Consider the following 20,382-nt stretch of genomic DNA (forward strand, 5'->3'; position numbering starts at 1 on the left):
CTTCTTCATCAGGGGGATACCCTGCATTGTCTAGTGTCAAAATCACTTTCATAGGTAATTGTTTTTTCTTTTAATATATTTTTTTGATTTTGGGCACAACTCTTAAAGAAACCACTTTTTAAAAATGGTTTTGTCCATCCACGCTGATTTATAATTGGTGTAAATAACAGGCAATGCGGATTTTGTGATTTTTTTAAAGCCCAAGGCTTGGCAGTTTTACCGATGACCATTAACTTCAGTTTGTGGTCACCACTTCCGCTCGCTGCAGCAAGCACTGTTACCCTCTCTTTTGATTTTTTAAGACCTGATGTCGCTTTTCTTTTAAAGAAGGCAATGGTCTTAGAAGGTCTTAGAAGGTAACATCTTATAATTTAGTCCTGTTTCGTGACAGTTATACATCTGATCTAACGTAAGATTTTCTTCTATAATAATCTTTTGAAATCTTTCAGTATAAAGGATACTTCTTTGATGTGCGAATAGTTTCCTGCACAAAGCGAAGCATATAGAAGTCTTAACCTCTCTACTAATACGTTAGTATCTTCTAATGATGCATAATAAACCTCTGCTGCGTTCATCTTCCTTGCATTTTTATAATAAATATTATTAAGATCTCAAAACTTCTCTACAACTCCAGAGTCTGTGGACAGTTTTTCACCACAGATTTCAAGTTGCCTGTTACCGTATCGATTTTCCCATCGGTCCAACCATCCTGCACTCGCAGTGAAATCTTCTTCACCTTCTTCAAGCTCATTACGGAAAATAACAGAGCCTTTTCTTGAAGAATAGGTCCCGAAATTGGACTTCCTTTTTGATGCTGTTGACTAAACCAAAAAAAAATTGCTTTTTTAGTTCTTTCATAATCAGATTTTTTCATTGATTTTCTGTTGGATGATGAAATGTTAACACATTGAACAGAAGAAAATTTTTCAATTTTGCTTCTGTATCGGCATCTTATCTCCTACACCGTAGTCGGCTACAATCTTCTTTAGTGCTTCACCTTGATCAATTCCCTTCAATGCTTCTAATTTCCCTTTTTACGGAAACAAACTTTCTCTTGGCCTTTCCGCTCATTCTTGCAAAAGATAACTCACGAAAGAACAAGAAGATCGAGTTTCACATCACAGTAGGCCTACTGTCGTAACGCACTGTACTGAACAACACAAATGAGGCAAACCGGTCACAGTGCAAGCAGACAGACTGCTGCCGCCTACGTGACCTTGAACCTAGTGTTGCCAAGCCAGCTCTAGATTATCATTCACCGGTTTTTTGGATGACTTGTGTCGCACTTCAGGCTTTTTTTTTAACATTTCTGATTGCAATGAATCTCAGATTATCGAGGCTCGGATTATCACGATTCTGTTGTAAACCTATTTTAAAAAAAAATCTATTTTTGGTTAAAGTTTCTGTATACGATGCATGTCTAAGTAAGTATCCTTTTTGAAATTAGGCCGTAGCAGCGCTGCGGTCACCATTCTGCTCATGCGTGCTGTTGCCTACATTCGTTGACAAGCCACAGATGCCATTAAAGATTCATTCAACCGTGTTAACATTTCGTTTGTGAGTATTTAAAATAACTCAGCTAATTGAGAATACAGCCGACTGTGAAATATGCGCTGTGATTCGTTTTCTTAGTGCTAAAGACATAACTGTGGCCGAAATTCTTCTTCAGATCATTGAAGTTTATGGCAAAAACATTCAGGTAATGACGAAATCGTAAAGCATTTCGTCAACTTGGTGCGCCAATTGTTCAGTAATGACAGAAGGTTGTCCAATTCGTTAACTCATCATCTGCCATCTTTAAGAAGCTCTAACCCAATTCCGTACCATTCCATTGGTCATAATGACTCGCTCACTCACTCACTAACACTCTCTCACTCTCTAACACTCAATAACACTATCTCACTCACTAACACTCTCTCACTCTCACTCCCTCACTAACACTCTCTCACTCTTGCACTCACTAACACTCTCTCACTCTCACTCACTCACAGTTTCCGGTTGACCAGCGGACCACCGGGGCCTGTGCCGCACGTCTTGAGGCCTAATTTCTAGTTCATGAAGTCCAAAAGTTTAAGAAAAGGAAGGATGAAACTGAAGGTTAAACTTAGCAGCAACACAGCCCCGGCAATCGGGAATTAATTATCCGCCTCTAGTCACATAAACTGTTATTTGTGAGCCACCGAATGGCACGATTTATTAGCACAGCACTTGAACGACTGAAAAATGAGGCTACGCAGCTACGCCCACCATGCAGGGAAGAGGCAGGTGCAACAGTTCACCGACCAATCACAACACAGATCTCACAAGGACACAGGAGTATACAAATATCCTAACCCTTGCAACAAAGCTTTTCCTGCAAAAATTAAAAAAATAAAACATTAATAAACACAGAGTCTTTTCTGATTGGCTAATGCAATAGTGTGATAATCTTCCCGTCTCCCATGAGAGAGAACAGCTACCATTTTTCCTACAATAAGAATTATATTCAGAATGCACCAGAAAGTCTCAGTACTGAAAAAAATTTATAATAAAAATTGGCACTACCAAATAGTGCACCTCTCTCTCATTATTTCTTTTACCAACAAAATACACAATGTTCCAGAAACATAATTATAGCTTCTAAATAAATCCAATTGTAAAATATAAGCATAAAAACAATATTGAAAGTTAAAAAAATATTGAATAAGCAAATAAAGTGAAAATCAGTTAAAACTTATTTAAATGGTTTTTCTGAATACAATTATTAAATATCCAAATCATTTACAATAATATTAAAAATAATAAAATACAAGTATAAATAACTAGGTCAATATGATCTTGGCTCGTATAATCAGCTGATATACTGGCTCTAAAATGCTGGGGAGGTTTGGATCCTGCAATTCTACAAGTTTGGCTTGGCCCTTGGTACAATATTAATAATTACATAAAAAGGCAACTAGGTGAGTATTGGACACTGTGGATCAAAACAGAATGCGTGGGACTCTAAACTAATTACAATATTATTATTTACTACGTACTAGCTAATAACTGTCCTGCGTTGCAATACCTCAATCCTTTTTTTTTTTTTTTTTTTTTAATTTGTTTGAAGTAGGTAAACACATACAAAAGTCTCTCTCTCTAATGCTCTAGCCCTCTATGTATACTTCTATACATCTCTCTATCTCTTATTCTCTATCTCTTTATGTTTACCTCTATACAGATATCTCTCTCTCATCTGTATACCTATATCTTTATATCTCTCTCTATCTCTATATATATGTTGCTCTATAGCAATGAAAATATTAAAAATCTATGTGTTTACCTATTCACACTTTTTACCTGCCACAGGTGTGAAACAGATACATATCTAAAAAACATGCACATATTAAAATGCATCTCTGTTTCGAAATTTCAAAGCAATCTATGAAGAACTTTCGGAGATTTAAGATTCTAAACTAAACAAACATTTACATTTTTAATCATATAGATTTATGGGAACGTTGCACTGACTATAAACTATAAAGGTATTCACTCACCGGCTCTTACGGACTATTGGTGCACTGTTCAAAAATAGACGTGCCCACGGCACACGCTGCGCTGAGCACGTAAACCAAGCGAGGGAGGTTGTGGGTAAGGAGGGAAATGGCGGCTTATCGGGCTTCAGTAGGCACAGCCCTTGACAATACCAACATGATGTTGGTGTTTGTGCCTGCGTTGTGTGTCCGTGCATGTTTGTGCTCGGTTGTGTGTCATGTACCTACACACACACACGTTGCAAGTCCATACTTGTGTGCTAGTCGTGGCATTGCTTCTGCGGGGATAGTAATGAAGTCAACATATCAAGTCCAAAACAACTCTGCTAACAAGTAAACACTTTACTTTAATTCAAATGGTGTAATCACTATCAACTAGCATAAAGCTGTCGGAACAGTCATCCTAATTGTACTGTAAACTTATTGTAATCACAATGTGAATTAATTTAATTTTTATCCTTTTAGACTAACAAAATTTATTTCTCAACTTGCATCTTCAGTGTTTCTCATCTGTTTAACGATTGCAGAGTGTATTCAGAACTGCAGAAGTGTCATCTAATGTAACTGTTATGGATGTTAAGGGCCCCGCCTACCTGGGCACACATACGGTGTGCAGAGCTTCAGGAAAAACAACGCGATTTCAAAACTACTCAAGATATCCGAGTGGGGCCTATTTACGAATAGCATTTAAGAGTTCTCTGAGGACCGAAAAGTACTTTTAATTTCGGATTAAGTTTTAAAACTGTATTTTTAGAAGCGTTAAAATGCCTAAAACGCGTGTTTTCAGAGTAATTTTTAGGCATAAAACAATCAGTACAGATTCTTGAAAGTACTTAAGGGGCTTGCATAAAACCTTTATCTTCATTTCTCCGCATTATAATGTTACGGTCACCGCTCAAATTTCACAGTTATCCTGTGACGACGAGAAGACTGCGCGCCAGTTCAGAGACTTGCGCTTAGAGGCTATACCGCGCTAGAAGCACCAGCGAGCGTCGCGCTTATTATCCCGCCTCACTAACACACATACACCCCTGACGAGGCGGGCCCCTTAAGGGGGTGCCTCCCATTTCAGGTCATGATTTTATATTTATATTAATCACTGATCAACTTTTAGACTTTTTCAAGTGTTTAACTTTCACGAAATGAAAGATATATACAGCGCCTACTTTTTGCATAATTAGCAGAGCCAAAGTTACATTTTTAACGTTTTTGGGTTGTGCAAATAAGGAGAGTTTAATTTATTGCAGAATTGAAACTTATTAGGTTTGACTGCAATGCCACTGGCTACTTCATGATATGGTTTGCATTTCTATCACAAACACTCATTTCATGTTTCTTGGCTATCAAAATCGTAACAAATTTGAGAATTTTGAAATGCCAGGTAAAATTAATTAATGTTTTTCTGAAAGAATTTTAAACCATTTCTTGAAGTAGCCAGTGGCATTGCAGTTAAACCTAAAAAGTTTCAGTTCTGCAATAAATTAAGCTCTCCTTATTTGTACAACCCAAACACGTTAAAAATGTAACTTTGGCAGCTAATTATGCAAAAAATATGCGCTGTATATATTTTTCATTTCGTCAAAGTTAAACAATTGAAAATGTCTACAAGTTTATCTGTAATTGCTGTAAATATAAAATCTTGACCTGAAATGGGAGGCACCCCCTTAAAAATGTTAATCTTCAGAAAAGAGTTATACTGAAGTGTGCCTGGTTAGTGATGGGGTAATGGCTCTGCCTTTAAATGAATCTGCAAGCACGGATACTTACACTTTTGTTTTATTGTGTAGCTATTCAAGTAAGTGTTATTATAATAACTAGAGATATCTTCACTCATGCACAAGCACTTTTAATGTAATTGTTTCTTTGTTTAATTATGTATTTTTTCAAGCATATTTAATATCATATATATTTACATATCATACTCTTCCCTGACTTTCAAAAATGGCAGTTTCTGAGGAAATTAGTCTACAGTAGGTAATATTTGCTATATCAACATTTGTTGAGTGGCTTTGTTGGTTACTTGAATGTGAAATAGAAATGAATATAGATCTATTTTTTAGTAAATTTTTTTAAATTTAAAATTAGAAGTTAATTTTTTTTCGGGATAAAATTGTGTGTTTTTGCTGAATCTTTGAAGTACAAAAATAAATTTTAATGAACATTCATCAAAATTCAATGCTAGAGGAACTTTGTAAACCTGCTCCAAAGTACATTGCATGCTTTTATTCACAAAACATTTTGAACGGGGCAAGGGTATGTTGTTATATTTGTATGGGTCGTGATGATTTGACGTTTGGTGTGAACCTCATTAATGTTGCTTCTTCTTGTGTTCCCCCTGTTACGGCATGTTTTGAGTTGCTCTGTAGCTGCATGCATGTGTGTTCAGGAGTACACGGAAGAATTCCGCGACATTGCAAAGGGCAAGTCGAAGGAAGCCATCCCTGGTATCATGCTGATCAACCAACGCCCTGTCGGAGAGGACTTGCATGTAATAACCTTATTTTTTATTTTTTTTTATTTTTTATTTAAACATACCTACCCCATACCTAAGTTTGTAGCTGCATTTATGATCTGTTACTGTCAAGTGTTAATGGCAATTATTATTTTTTTATAATTATTGGTTCAAGCTTTATGTCTAGTAGGGACAAGATCATATGGTGAATTACGATAAAACCGAAATAACACCGAAAAGTATTTTAAAACATAGCATAACACTGAAATGGGATATAATACACCATATAGCATTGAAATGCAAGTTATATCATGGAATTAAGTAGCATTCAACCAAAACTTATTCAAATGATAAAAAAAAGCTAATTTTTTATATTAGAAATTCAAGGAATGTTATTTCCGGACAAAAACATTGTACCAAAGTGCTTGGATCAGAAAAAATTAATTTAATTTGTTTTATTGTGCGTGTGTTATTTAATCAATTTTAAACAGCTGATTTATTTCTAATGTTCTGAATGTATCTGGTTTATACCAATTTATCTTAAATTATTTTTTTTTGTAAAAATGCAGCATATAAATTTTAACACTATTACTGCTTTTATGAAAATGAAAAAAAATAACACAGAAATGTTCGGTTTTAAAAATGAAATTGGACTAAAACTAAAACCATAAAATCTTGTCTCTCCCAATTAGCAATGACGTCATTAGGGCCCGTCTACGACAGAATGAACTATGGGCAGTCCCTGTCTTTATCGTAATGTGAATGATGTCACATTGTCACATGGGAAACGGCCTCGTCTACAATTGTAATATCCGAATCTGCTGAATAAAAATAGTCGCCGTAGCGCAGTAAATATATAGAGCTCAAAATAAGTGTTTTTTTTTTTTATTGTTTTCAAGCATTGTAAATGAGTACACAACTGAGTTGTGGGAGTTCAACAATATTTAGTTATTTGGTAAAGCAAAAGTGAATGCTAGTAAATAAATTCTTACTATGTACGCTGCCAAAAGTGGCAAAATTGGTTTTTCACAATCTTTCTAATGCCAAAACTTATGTTTGAGTTTGGGACAAAATGTTCAAGTGGACCGATGTTGGCTGACGAGAGTGACTCGGACCACTGCCCACGCCATCCGGTGAGAGGGTCACGTGGACCAATCAGTGGACACAGCTTGGGACATTGCTATTGTAGACGGGCCTTAGCGACGGACGGTAGCACATAACTATGCACAGCAGGGATATTGGTACAGGAATCAGCCATGACTTATTGTCACAACCAATTTCAACTGTTGCCTGAAGTGATTTAAGGAAAAAAATAATTGCAGGCCGGGTTTCGAACCCGTGCCTCTGTAATGAGAGTCAAGTATCTTACCACTGCACCATTCACTCTCTCTCTTTTTTTTTTTTATAATTTAAATGATGATAGAGAGTACAGTAGGGTTTACTAACAGAGTTGAGCCTGTCTGCTAATGCTACAGTGATAGTTCTGATGAATCAGGTGAGAATGCAGACAGTAGATTTCACTCTAGCACAGTAATTAGAAACCCTTCGAATGTGTATGTTTTTGTTAGTTTAACTTGCACTTTGCATGACTGCATGGAAGACTCGTGCATACTCTGATCCTGGGAAATACCCAAACGTGCATGATCTTTTTTAGTTTTCAGTGTGTCGTTTGAAGTGGTGAAAAATCTGACAATCCTTGAGACTACTGGCTGTGGTACATGCATTGGAATAGTAAAATAGGAGCGGTGTGCTTAATAGTGTGTGTTGTGTTGAAATTCAATGAGCAGGATATTGACAGATACAGAAGCTGGCAGCATGATAACTTACTTATACAGCTAATTTACGATTACTCACATTTTTTGATTGATGAAAAGAAAAAATTTTCAGTATAACTTTTTTTAATTTTAATTAGTTACAAAGATTGGATGCTGTTGCAAACATTAAATTAACTATTTTCCTTATATAAATTTTAAATCAATGAATTCTGATTTAGCTCTTAAAATTCACACGCAAGATTTTACATCACATGGCTTGTTTTGTAAATACAGGAGGCATAAACATAACACACGTGTTTAACATGTGTACATGTTACTGTGCATATATACGTGTGTCTGCGTAAACAAAGAGAAAGAACGTAACGAGAGGACAGATGCCAATTAAATGTTGCTGAACATGTTATGTGGTTCATGATAACGACTGTGATGTCTGAAGATCTGTAGAGTTGCTAACACTGGCTGTCATTATTGCATACATCTAGATGTGAATAATGAGGATGCATTTTTAATAGCTTTTTTTCTTATCTATTGCTGGACATTTGTGTGTTCTAAATATCACATTATTTATACACATGAGATATATTGCATTATTTTATAGTTGTTGTGCTCTTTAGTTTACGAAAATAAATTCACATTGGTACATGTGAACACATGCATGTTATCCTTTCTTATTATTATATAACATTCTATCATTTATACTGCATAGTATACACCTTTCAGTGCCTTCCAGAAATATTCGATATATTTACTTAAAATTGTCACATGCACACGAACATTCCTTGAAGATATTGCAAGAGTGTCCATGAAACATACAAGGAACAAAACAACATTAAATATAAATACATTACACAAAGGACACAACAAACAATGGACACAGTTACAAATAAACATTCATTAAATAAAACTTACAAAGCTTCATAAAATCAAAAACTACAAAAATTGATGCAGAATAAAATAGATTTACAGTAAAACCTTTTTGTTGCGACCCCATTTATTGCAACCACCTCTCTATTATCACCTGATTTCGAGGAACCGTGAAAAAATTGCCGAAAATCCGAAGAAAATCTGACAGAAAATAAGTTTCTTGTGGTGAGTAACGTTTTACTGCGTTTCTCTTGCCGAGTGCTGTACTGCCGTAGGCAGCGCATATCTAAAAATAGATACCACTTCCTGTCGACCGCTGTCAGCGCTTAACAACCCCCATTCCACGTCCCTTTGCCGGCAGGGTGCAGATAAAGGTTTTTTTTGGCAACATGTTTACGTTTAGCTTTTTGCGAGTGTCTGGTGTGGTACGCAGTTAAGGCAAAGTTACCTGCTGGATTTCTCTTGATTTTGATTACTATTGGTTGACAATGTTTGCTTAGTTTTTGAAGTGCGATTTGGTATGTATATATGTATTCTGGCTTGAATTTGTGAACTATTGTTGATGACTTATGCAGGTTTTTTTCCCCTCCCGATTTTGTGTATTATGACTTAATAAATAAAATACCATTAAATATTAATTACTATTAATACAATGAAGGTAAAACCCTCCAGCCGCAGCGTGTAAACATGGTAGCCGGCCGCTCGCTCGCCCTTGCTCACCCTCTCCCCCTACCGTGCGCTGCGGCCGATCTTGGATGCTGCTTGTACTTGTTAACAATCACGTTATCTGCTTCATTTTAACTAGGAGAGTAAAAATATATTAAAACTGTCAGAAAATTGATAAAATCTTTGTGTGTCCACAAAACAGGGCACAACACTGGCCCGCCAGTGGTTTTCATTCAAAACGTGGCTAAAGAACTTGCATGGATCAGGCTGAAAACATTCGGCATCGTGTGTAGGTTATAAGGAATCTTGTTATGAATTGAGATGTTATGTTTTTCGAGTGGAATATACACAGCGACCGACTGGATGCACGCCCGCCTCGACTCGTTTTAAACTGCCGCAGCGATGTTTATTTTGACAGCTCAAGCAATTTTCTTTTCCCGTGAGTTGACAGAAAAAGGTCGCTTCACCCAGCATAAAAAAAAAGGCTACGCCACTTATTCCCCACGTAGGAAACACACTGGCTGCCGTCTGTTTCCCCCGCATTTATCTTTCTTCTAACATTCCACGTCTCGCCTCTCGCGTGAGCAATAACGAAGCGACCACGCATTGGGCCGTTTTATGCTTTGTTTGGTGACAGCAGGGGATCCAACTTGATTTTATTCGGTATATTTCTTTTCATAGGACCCTTGCTATTAAAATACATTTATATTTAAGTTTGAAAGCTTGTAAATTCCTTGCCAGAGATGACTGAACTCGAACTTGGTGTGAAAAGTGACATATTTTGACATACATTTTTTTGGGCGTGTTTGGGGGGGAGGGAGGGGTCCGAAAATATTTACAACGATCTTACCCCTCCTATGCCCCTTTAGTACCCCATTCATAATAGCCAAATTTTACGGGATAAGGGAGGGTGAAAAGAGCATTTTCTCACTGAAGGTTTTTCAAAGGAGAGCGAAGTTGGGGTGTTATAAGGGAGGACACTAGGTGGTTTGTGTGTCTGGGAGGGATGAGCTAGCCTTGAAGACTGTAAATGAGGGGAGGGAGGGGTGAGCTTATGCGTCATGAAGCCGCTGCCGCCACAAGAGTCTAGCGGCAGCAACGCTACTTCCTGCAACTGGCTTTCCGAAGTTGGCCGATCGGGAACGCCTACCCCCTGGATGTTTTTTTATTTTTACGCGCACGTTTTTTCTCTCCAGTATAAAAAAGCCACACAGACTGTTCAGTGGATGGTTGGTTATATTAGGTTAGTATAGCTACATTAAAAATACTGTAAAATCATTGTATGGTTGCTTAGCAAATAACTTTTTAATATGTACCGTAGCTATCCAGCGCTAGGAAACCGTTTACATGATTTCACAGTATCTTTAATGTAGCTATCCTAACCAAATCAACCGTCCACAATGTTTTAAAGTATTTATAATGTAGCTAACCTAACCTAATTGACCATTAGTTATGATGTCCTTACCTGAAAATTACAAGTTGCGTAAAATTGCAAGGGAATATGGGGCGTCCCGAGAATATTTGTGGAAGACAAAGACTTCCTAGATTTTATACGGTATGAAAAATATACAAATCCATGAAGTACGTTTCTTCAATTAGGTATTTTCCTCTAAAAACGATTACAAATAAATGCATTTGCCTTGTTTATGGTCTTTCCTTTTAACAGCACCTCCATATTTACAGTAGAACCCCTGTCATACACTTTTCAACGGAGGGCACAAAAATGGTGTATGATGCGGGAAAGTGTATGAAAAGGGAATGGCAATAATAAATTTTTTTTCCAATCTAGCATACCAGCACAATGTCAGATTAAACATTAATACATATGTGTAAGTAATTGCATTATATTAATGAAAGATATGAATTCATCATTATATATACATATAATAAAACCACCAGAAATGTAAAATACAGTCCATAATCAAGTAAAGCTGACATGAGAAACAGTGGCCTTACAAAATGTTATGAAGTCCTTTCTTGGAAGGGGGGAAAAGTCACCAAGCCTAAATTAGAAATTAGAAAAAATAGGCTATTGTAAAAAAAAATCACAAATTTTTGCTTGTTTGTTTTATTTTACAAACAACTTTATGCAACAGAACAATTTTCAATAAAATTTTAACTTGAGAAACGTAAAATACAATACAATCCGATCGTAAGAAAACAATAACAAACGGGTATATTCAGTTCAAAGATTAATGAATGCACAAAATATGAGATCCGTTCCTTGGTCAAGCGCTTGCACACTTTTCATCATTACTAGTTTGCGCCACTAGTCTCGCTTGATGCTGGCCATAGATGCTACTAGCGAAGTGCACAGTCTTCCTGATACTATCCATATCTATGGCGCGATAGAGTTATTTTCTTACGTTTGCAAAAGTAAACAATGAACGTTTTTTAAAAAGAAAGCATTAAAACGGAGTTTATAAGGCGGAATATAAAAAAAAATTTGTGAGTTTTAGGGCTTTTCCGCTTCGTAAAAACGTATGAAACGGGAAATTAATGATTTTACAAGTGTATGATCCGGGAAAGTAAACCATTGTAAATATAGTACTTTCAGCGGGACCAAAATTAATCGGCGTATGACACGGGAAAACGTATAAAACGGGAACGTATCATCGAGGTTCTACTGTATTTACAATAAACAAAAAAAAAAAAACCAAAGATTCACGATCGGACGTTTTGCTCTCTCGTCAGTGAAAAGAAGCTTTCCCGTTGCAGGATCACGCCGCCGCACACTGGTCCCAAATCCTAAAAAGCTGGCCAAAAGTCAATGCCTTTATCAATTTCGATGAAAATTCGTATCTGGGGGTTTTAAAGGTCACTGATTATAAATCCAAAGTATAATTAAGAAAAAATCAAAATGGCGACTATATCATAGCGCTGACACGAATCATATATATATAAATAAAAATAGTGAACGTTATATAGACAAAATATTCGGGAAAACGTTACTCTCTGGACAAGAAATTCAGTGTGTAAGAGTTTAAAAGGTTTCTGATAATGAAAATGAATTTAAAAATAATAAAATGTGTTTATAACTATGATAAATAATCAATTAAATGCAAATTGTAATACTTTAAATATTAAGGTCGAGAAAAGAGATTACTAGAATAAATTAATTAATAACTAATAATTATTACAATTACATTAAAATTTTACCTTTTCTCAGTCGCTATCCGACGAAAGTTTTGAAAATTCATTGTCATCACCACCACCATCGTCGCTTGCATCTATCGAAGAGCTATGAATACTTGATTCTGCAAATGATGGTGGATCCAAAAATTCAATTGCGTGTGGGGATAATGATTTAAGTATTTTTGGAGGAAGTTTCCGCAAACTGGAGATCAGTGGATCTGACGATTCCAAAAGCCTGCCAAAAACGTCTTCCATGTTTTTGATTCGGTCACATTTTCGCGCAAAATCTTCTCTGAATCTTTTAATGTACTTGTTACACGACTCTTGAACTTCTTCAGACATTTGTCCGATAGGAATAATCAAAGAGTCTATAATTTTTTGACCGTGAATAAGAATTTTATGGACTATTGTAGGCATAAAATACCATGGATAGAGTTCGACAAATTTATGTGTAGTATCTTCAGTGTAGTTCTGAAACTTTTGTACATTGATTTCAAAACCACAATAAATTGCTTGCAGTATAACATGAAATCGCTTTATCAATTCTTCATTAATTCCCGTTATTGAAGCTGAAATATTAGAATTTTCGAAAAAAACGCCGAGCTGTATTTCCATCATTTAAATTTCCATATCCTTGTTTTGGTTGATCAACAATAAGCCCTAATTTGTCACGAAAACCTTGTATGAATTTTTTTCTTCTCTCAACCTTTCCTTATTGCCCTTGCGCCCTTGCCCCTTTTCTATTTCTAATTTTTAACTCACGTGCAAACAACATTCAAAAAACCGTATCCAAGCATGCAGTGGCGATATTTCGAATTCGAAGTGATCCTCATTGATGGGTTTTTGTAAAATACTGTCAATATCATTAAATTCTTTGGATGTAGCTTGACAAACGTAGCAACGCATACTTGACGATGTATTCGTTATAGCATTACAAACTTTACTTTCTACCATTGTTAACACACGTTTGAAATTGATGTTAATTTGTTTTCCATCCATTACAGTTTGAAAGGGCGCAAGGTTTCTTTCTTGCATTTTGATACTATCAACTTCGTGTCTGGTAGCTTCGGCAGTTTCTTGCACAAATTGAATTTTAATTGGGCGACAAAATCTTGGCGATGATGATCGAGTATTTTTCCCAAGAATGACATGTGAACTGACTTAATCATAGATTTGCAACGGAACAAGCGAATTAACGAAAATTTTGGCATACGATTTAAGGCCATCTTCATCGCTAAATGTTTGTTTGTAGGTGCTTTGACCAGAAGTGCTATCACATCCCTATTTGCATATTAATTCTAAATTAACAACTTAGTTTTCAGGAAGAATTTTATCTACCTCTGATTGTACCATTGAAATACTTTCAACTGTTTGATTTAACAATGCTTGAAGTGTAACTGTAGCTACACTTTCAGTTACAGAAATTTCTGAATTTTCAGGGCAACACTTCTTTTTAGAATCCAATACATATTTATAAGGCGGGTACAATTAACAATGTCTTTTTACGCTTAAATAACGTATTACTTGATATAGACTTTTGGACAGTTAATTTTCTATAACAAATGATAATGCTTCGTTGCCTGACAGTGTAATCTCTGCAAGACGTGCATAGCTTTCTGGTACTTTGATGCTTTTGATGGACTGCCTTCTGTGACATCCTTAATTAATTTCGAAGCATATATATTTCCTGAAGCCCGGAGACCCATTTGTGTGGCGCAGGCCAGTGCTATGACGCTATGCTCTTCTCGAACAATTTCTGTCTTCCTCCGTTATGACCTTTCACTCAAATCGTCTCAACTTGACGAAGGACGCCCTATTGTTTTGTTCGTGGAAGCCTCCGAACCTTTATTTTCAACTGTGAAATATACAGGAACGTTGAGCCAAATATCGAATTTTTCGAAGAATTTTCTTTCAATTCTATTAACCTTTTTCCACTTTTTTCTAAACTTCGATACTAATTTCGCAATGACATCTTTTAAATTTTGTGGAAAAATGTATTGATGTCTAAACTTTCTCGATACCTCTGTTTCAACAATTTCATTCACCATGTTAATATTTTAATTTAATACAGTTATCACAAATAGAAAAATTTTCTTTCTCGTGCAAGAAATTTCTTTTTGGTATCGTTTGCAGATTATGAAAATTAAGAACTAAAGGTTATTAAAAAAATGTTTTTACCAATTTATTGTGAATAATATTTTATTTAAAAAAATGCAAAACTGAATGTGAAAAATGCAGGTTTAAAAGCGCATCCATATCATCGAATAAAAATCATAACAGAAGCCAAAGCTGCAGCTAGCTGCAGCTAATTTTTTGACATGTTTTAAAAATATTAATGATCTACAAATGCCATTTGGTTTCAGAGTGGGATCTTGTGGGACTTTTAACTTATGGCTTTTATTACAAATGTTTTCTTCAAAAGTGATATAGAAATCACGTCATCATATATTATTAATTATTTATTAAAATAATTAATAATATTAATTAAGGGAAACACATCTGAAATTTACATACGTTCTAGAGAATAATCCATTTTGCAGAATCCTAATCGGTTCACTTTTCACTTTTCTATACGTATTTGAACTTGAGGAATTTTTGGGTGCGTCACACGCTAACAAAGCGACACGCTCGACGGTTCAAAACAAACTGAATTCCTGAGCCAGGTAGAGACCCTTAACCATCCATAACGGTGTTAATACGTGCTAGAGGTACCACTACTACTATTCCAACAGTCAAAAGTTCCTAGAAAGAACATTTTTTTTTCGACTTTTGGCCAGCTTTTCGGGATTTGGGACCAGTGTGCGCCGGCCCCGGAACGAGCGTGAGCGGTGCGGCATTTGCAGCCAGTAGCAGGAAGTAGCGTTGCTGCCGCTAGACTCTTGTCTGCCGCCAGCCAGCTGGGCGAGCTTAGTGTGCGCCCACTCGCGTTGCAGAACCTACTGCTGCCATATTTTCAAAGGAAATGTCCCATTATTTTTTTATTATTTTTACATGAACATTATTAGAAGTATTAAAGCAGACACAAAAATACGCTGTGTGTTGAAATTAACAGATTTTAATTTTTCTTTCATTTCGTTTTTTTTTTTTTTTTAATTTTTTTCTGATTTTCACATTTTGGTCAAAATGTCCAATTTTTTGACGGTTCCCGAGAATGTATTCGTAAAATCACTGCTTCGTTAAATCCGGGGTTCGTGACATCGGGGTTCTAGTGTATTTAACTACGGCAAGCAAGAAAACGTACATGATGTAAACTAACCAGTAAAAATAAACTATCTTTTGACATATTTTCTTTAAAGGTGGCCTGTACGGCGACGGACTTGTCATGAAGGTTGAAGTGGGTTTAAAGCAAATCCGTCTAGCATTGTGAGTGACAGCATCCTGCCATTGTACGGCTGGGGTCTTAGGGAGTAGCGGTTTGGGAGGGAGGGGGGTTGAAATCAACTGAAAATTTCGGAAAACATCTATTACGACACCCCCCCCCCCCCCCCCCTCTATTACGACCCTATTCCTGGGAACCGTGAGGGGTCGTTTCAGAGAGGTTTGACTGTATGTATTTTATAATACATGGAGAGTAAATGATATCAACTGAGGATACAATTATTATGGGAATATCTGCATATACTAGCTAATTAGTTTTACTATTTCCAAGTTTATCTAATCTCTTGTAGTTATTGGTTGGTCTAAAATTAATAATTTTCTGGTAAATTGTACATAAAGTAGATGTTTGACGACTCAAAAATTGAGGAACTGTTAGTACCAGTGTTATCCAAGACATATTTAAAATGAGTTTCGGAACTATAACAGTTTGTGATAAAGAGAACATCAAGGTAGGCCCGTTGGTTGAAGAGAGAAGTTAATTTAAGAGGAAGGAAAGTTTTTTGATGAGTGATATTGATATATTTATTTTGAATTGTTCAATGTTATCATTGTCAAAAGAAATAATATTGTTCCTTATTACCTACTGAACAATATTCCAGTTTTACCTAATAAGAAGAGAGATAAAAATGTATTTGATATGGGCAAGTGTTCTTTTGAAACTAGAAGGTACTATATTCGTAAAACATACATTCCAGAACTGTTAGTACACTATTTAGTATTTACCGTATACACATTAACAAAGAACGAACCTACTTTTATTCGCGCACGGCCAAACAAAAACATTGTCGTCGGCTTTATTTAAATTTTACATACTCTCATAAAATCATAATATACAGTCAATTAGACAAAAAGGTCAACAACTCACTGTATTTAATGACCACTCGGCAGCAACCATTTGTCATGTCATGTTTTGTTTTGACGATGTCCCTTTGCCTGGTCTACAGCTTCCTGAGCTAGCCATTTATGGCAGTTTTGCAAGATGGCGGCCGTTCCGCAGTAGTCACGTGTTTTTTCGTCAATACCATGCTTGTGATTAGAAAAGCCTAATTTTAAATCTGAAACAAATTCATGTAGCTTTAGTGCATCTCAACCTTAAACTGGAGTAACACAAGCATTTTATTGGTTCGTCATCTGTAGAAAATTTCAAATGACATTTGAGGTTATATTGTATCCTGCTAGCATGTCATCAAACATGAGTTTTTGAACTTGTCATTTTTAGATACATCAAAAGGCACCAAAATGATTTATGTAATAGAATTTATTACTGAAGAGCAAATTTTGGGGCACTTTTTTTCTTTGTTAATTAAAAAATTTTGCTTAACTTTCGTTAAGAATAGATTTATGTCATAGAAAAATTCATTTTCGTTTCACTTTTGCGAAACTTGATAAATTTTCTTTCACTCTCATTTCGTGTGGATGAAGTCACTTTCGCACATCCCTAATATAAACGTGAGTTTGTCAACTGTTATTAAGACACCACCACCACGTTCTTTAGATGTTAGTGATGATTCTTCTATCATTTCTATATATGCTATTTTCATCGAAGTAGTGCGAAATAATACTAAATTCATTAAACCAGGTTTCTGTAAGCCAAATAATATCTTGATGAGAATTAATAAGATTTTCAAAGAATTCAATAGATTTTTGTTCTTAAGCCTCTGACGTTCTGATATAATACTTCACACTTTTTAAGATTGGAAGGCACTGGAGAAATTTGTGATGCTCCTCCAAGCACCTGAGATGAGGTCGAAGCAGTCCCACTTGCTGGGATAGGTTTGGGACTAGCCCTACCTGTATCACCGGGATTTTCAGACGTAGATTCATTACCCACAGTTTAATCAGGATGTAATTTCCCGTTAAAGGGGCTTATTAAACACCTGCTAGGCTGTGTTGTTAATCCCATTAAAATCCTCTTCAAGAACCGATACATAGAAGCACATGTATTAAATTTGGTTCTAAATTTGGCTACTTTCACATGGAATAGGTTGAATTCATTGAAATGTAATTGACTCTCTCATGTTCCTGGACAGTTGGGTCAAAATGTGTAACAAACAGTGTTTTTTTTTTTTTAACTGGTTTATTAACTGTTTTGAGAGTACTAACGTTCTTTATACCCACTTGCATCTGCGTTTTTATACGATCCTGTTCCCGCTTAGCCTTAGAGTTCAAATAGTTTTTAGTTTTATATGCATGTTGCACCACTGTAAATCCGTCTTCATCAACAAGATGGGCGGTGTTGTTGACACTTTAATGCTGCACTTTTCCCGCTGCGTCGTATGCAGGTCACTAGATGGATTATCGTCACTCGACAATCCTGGAGCTGCAACACATTCGCTCTTCTTGCCACTCGTTTATTTTGTAAGATATTTACTATGTGATTTATCATTTTAATTTTCAAGAAATAAACTTGAATTGATCTGAATGAGTTCTTGTTTAATTTCGGCCATTTTTAAGCGTGAATCCACAAGCAGGATAATACTTTGTCTCTGGGTATAAAACTTACCATTGTCCCAAACCCTTGGATGAGGCCTTGATCGCCGGGATAGTAACCTTGTCTCATGGTATAACGGTATAACATTTTTTAGTTACAGAATTTCACAAAGAGATTTAAAAATATTCACGAGTTCATCCATGTGTGAAATTTCCATGATTGTCGTGCTATTTAAAACACTCTGGGGAGCTTTAAACAATTAGGTAGAACCACCGGGGAAGGTCTCGAAGATGAATAGAAAAGGTTTAAAGATACTTAACGATGGTGGTTGATAACAGATCAGTAACGAGCAACAGGTTGAAGTCGACGAGGTGTGGAGATGCTTCCTACCCCGGACGGTGAACGGAGTAGACTGGGCATTGGCCAGGGTGTCATGGCCGCAGGATTTACTGTTAGTCGATTCATATAGCAAAGCAAATATATATATATATATATATATATATATATAAAACATGTTTAAACCCTTCAAAAATGTCACATTAATTTAGGATTAATTAATACGCATTACAATTAAATATTATGTTCATTTTTTTTTCAAAGGGTAGTCTTCACCGCTCAACTGAGGGTGTGCGCTGAAAGGGGTTACACATGACGCTGCTCCATCCTCATAATTAACTGAAAACAATTACCCAGGAAAAATATTTAGAAATGGTAAAAGAAAAACCATACTTATTAATTTGATTAAATTATAAATGGCATGAGGCCGTAACACAGGCTCTAACACAGCATCTGTTGCCGGGCGGCGGAACACACACGCACACACACGCACATGTTGGTGGGAGGTTTGAAACACTGGGTGTTGGTGGGAGGAGAGGGATTCGGAAGTGGCGTGAGCCACATCGGGCTTAGGGAAGGCGTAGCCCTGGTCGACGTCAATATCACATACATATTTGTTATGGGGAAGGGGGGGGGGGGGTGAATCCCTTTTTGCTTATTAAGTTTTGATATTCATATTTGAGAATATTTGGTTATATGTATTCAAAAAGATTAAAAATAAAAAGCTGATATTCACACATGCATAGTGGAATGTGAAATTTAATAATTGTAATTTTACTATTAGTAGTAAATCATGTTAGAAGCATGCCAATTAGGCTTTTGTGAATACTGATCTTTTTTATTCATATAATATTCCAGTGAAATAAAAAATTATTCTGGATTATTGATAGTTTTCTAATCAAATTTTAATTTACAGTAAACCTTTTATTTTTCACACTTCACCACTTCACAGTTGTCCGAGAAAAAATTGGTTCTACACACTTTTATGTAAAAAAGATAGACATAATAAATGGAACCTTGATAGATAAAATGGAGCAGGTGGGGACCTAGTAATGCATTTTCTTTAAATCACTAAAATTTGAATTTTGAAAACGTTTTTTTTTTGTACTACTGATTATATATGTAAAAACAGAGGTTTATCAGAAATTTCAAATCATAACCACAGTTTATTTGTTAAATATAAAGACAATGTATGTATAATGTTGCAGGAAACCAATGTAAATTTTTCAATGAAATTTTTTTGAATGAATTACACTTGTTGTTTTGTTGGTAATGAATAATAATAATAACTAAAAAAATAATAAAAATAACTAAAAAAATTTCTTCTGAATGTTGAATCAAGTATAATATTATTCGCCAATATCTAATTACTCACGAACAGTGAGTGTTTTTTGAATACTCGCTGACCCCTACTGCCAATCCCTTTAAACTTGTGGTGTTGTAACCATCGGAGGACCTGTGTTGTTTCCTGCCTTCAGCAAGCCCTCGTGAGTGGAATGTGACTGGCACTCTGTTTAGAAATTGGGTATTTATAAACATTCTTACAGAGATAACCGTGCACACCCTAGAACCCTCTTTATGAGGTGTTGGTGTGCATGTCACAACTGTAATAAATAAATAAATAAATAAGATCTTTTAATGGTTTATCGGAAATTTTTCTCTGTGTGATACTGATACCCTTGAAAAGTGGATGTGTGTGTGAGCACCATCTTATAGCTGAAATCCTGAGCCATTCTATGCTTGGATCAGGGAATATCAGCATTAATTTGGTCTTTCTCACCAAATTATCAAGATGCCTTATTTTTAAAGACAGTGTGTCCTGTACTTGCAGCC

The 20,382-nt window shown here is 35.8% G+C and overlaps 1 protein-coding gene across 12 annotated transcripts in view; it reads left to right on the forward strand.

Annotated features, from left to right (window-relative positions):
- Positions 1 to 20,382, forward strand: part of LOC134539300 (protein kinase C and casein kinase substrate in neurons protein 1) — a 244,370-nt gene that overhangs the window by 200,417 nt on the left and 23,571 nt on the right. For all 12 annotated transcript variants that reach the window (XM_063381218.1, XM_063381214.1, XM_063381211.1 and 9 more), the window contains one exon: positions 5,899 to 6,000. In XM_063381218.1, coding sequence (XP_063237288.1) covers positions 5,899 to 6,000 — 102 coding nt within the window. The remainder of the gene's footprint in view (positions 1 to 5,898; positions 6,001 to 20,382) is intronic.

Source organism: Bacillus rossius, chromosome 15 (assembly GCF_032445375.1).
Source record: "Bacillus rossius redtenbacheri isolate Brsri chromosome 15, Brsri_v3, whole genome shotgun sequence".
Taxonomy (NCBI): domain Eukaryota; kingdom Metazoa; phylum Arthropoda; class Insecta; order Phasmatodea; family Bacillidae; genus Bacillus; species Bacillus rossius.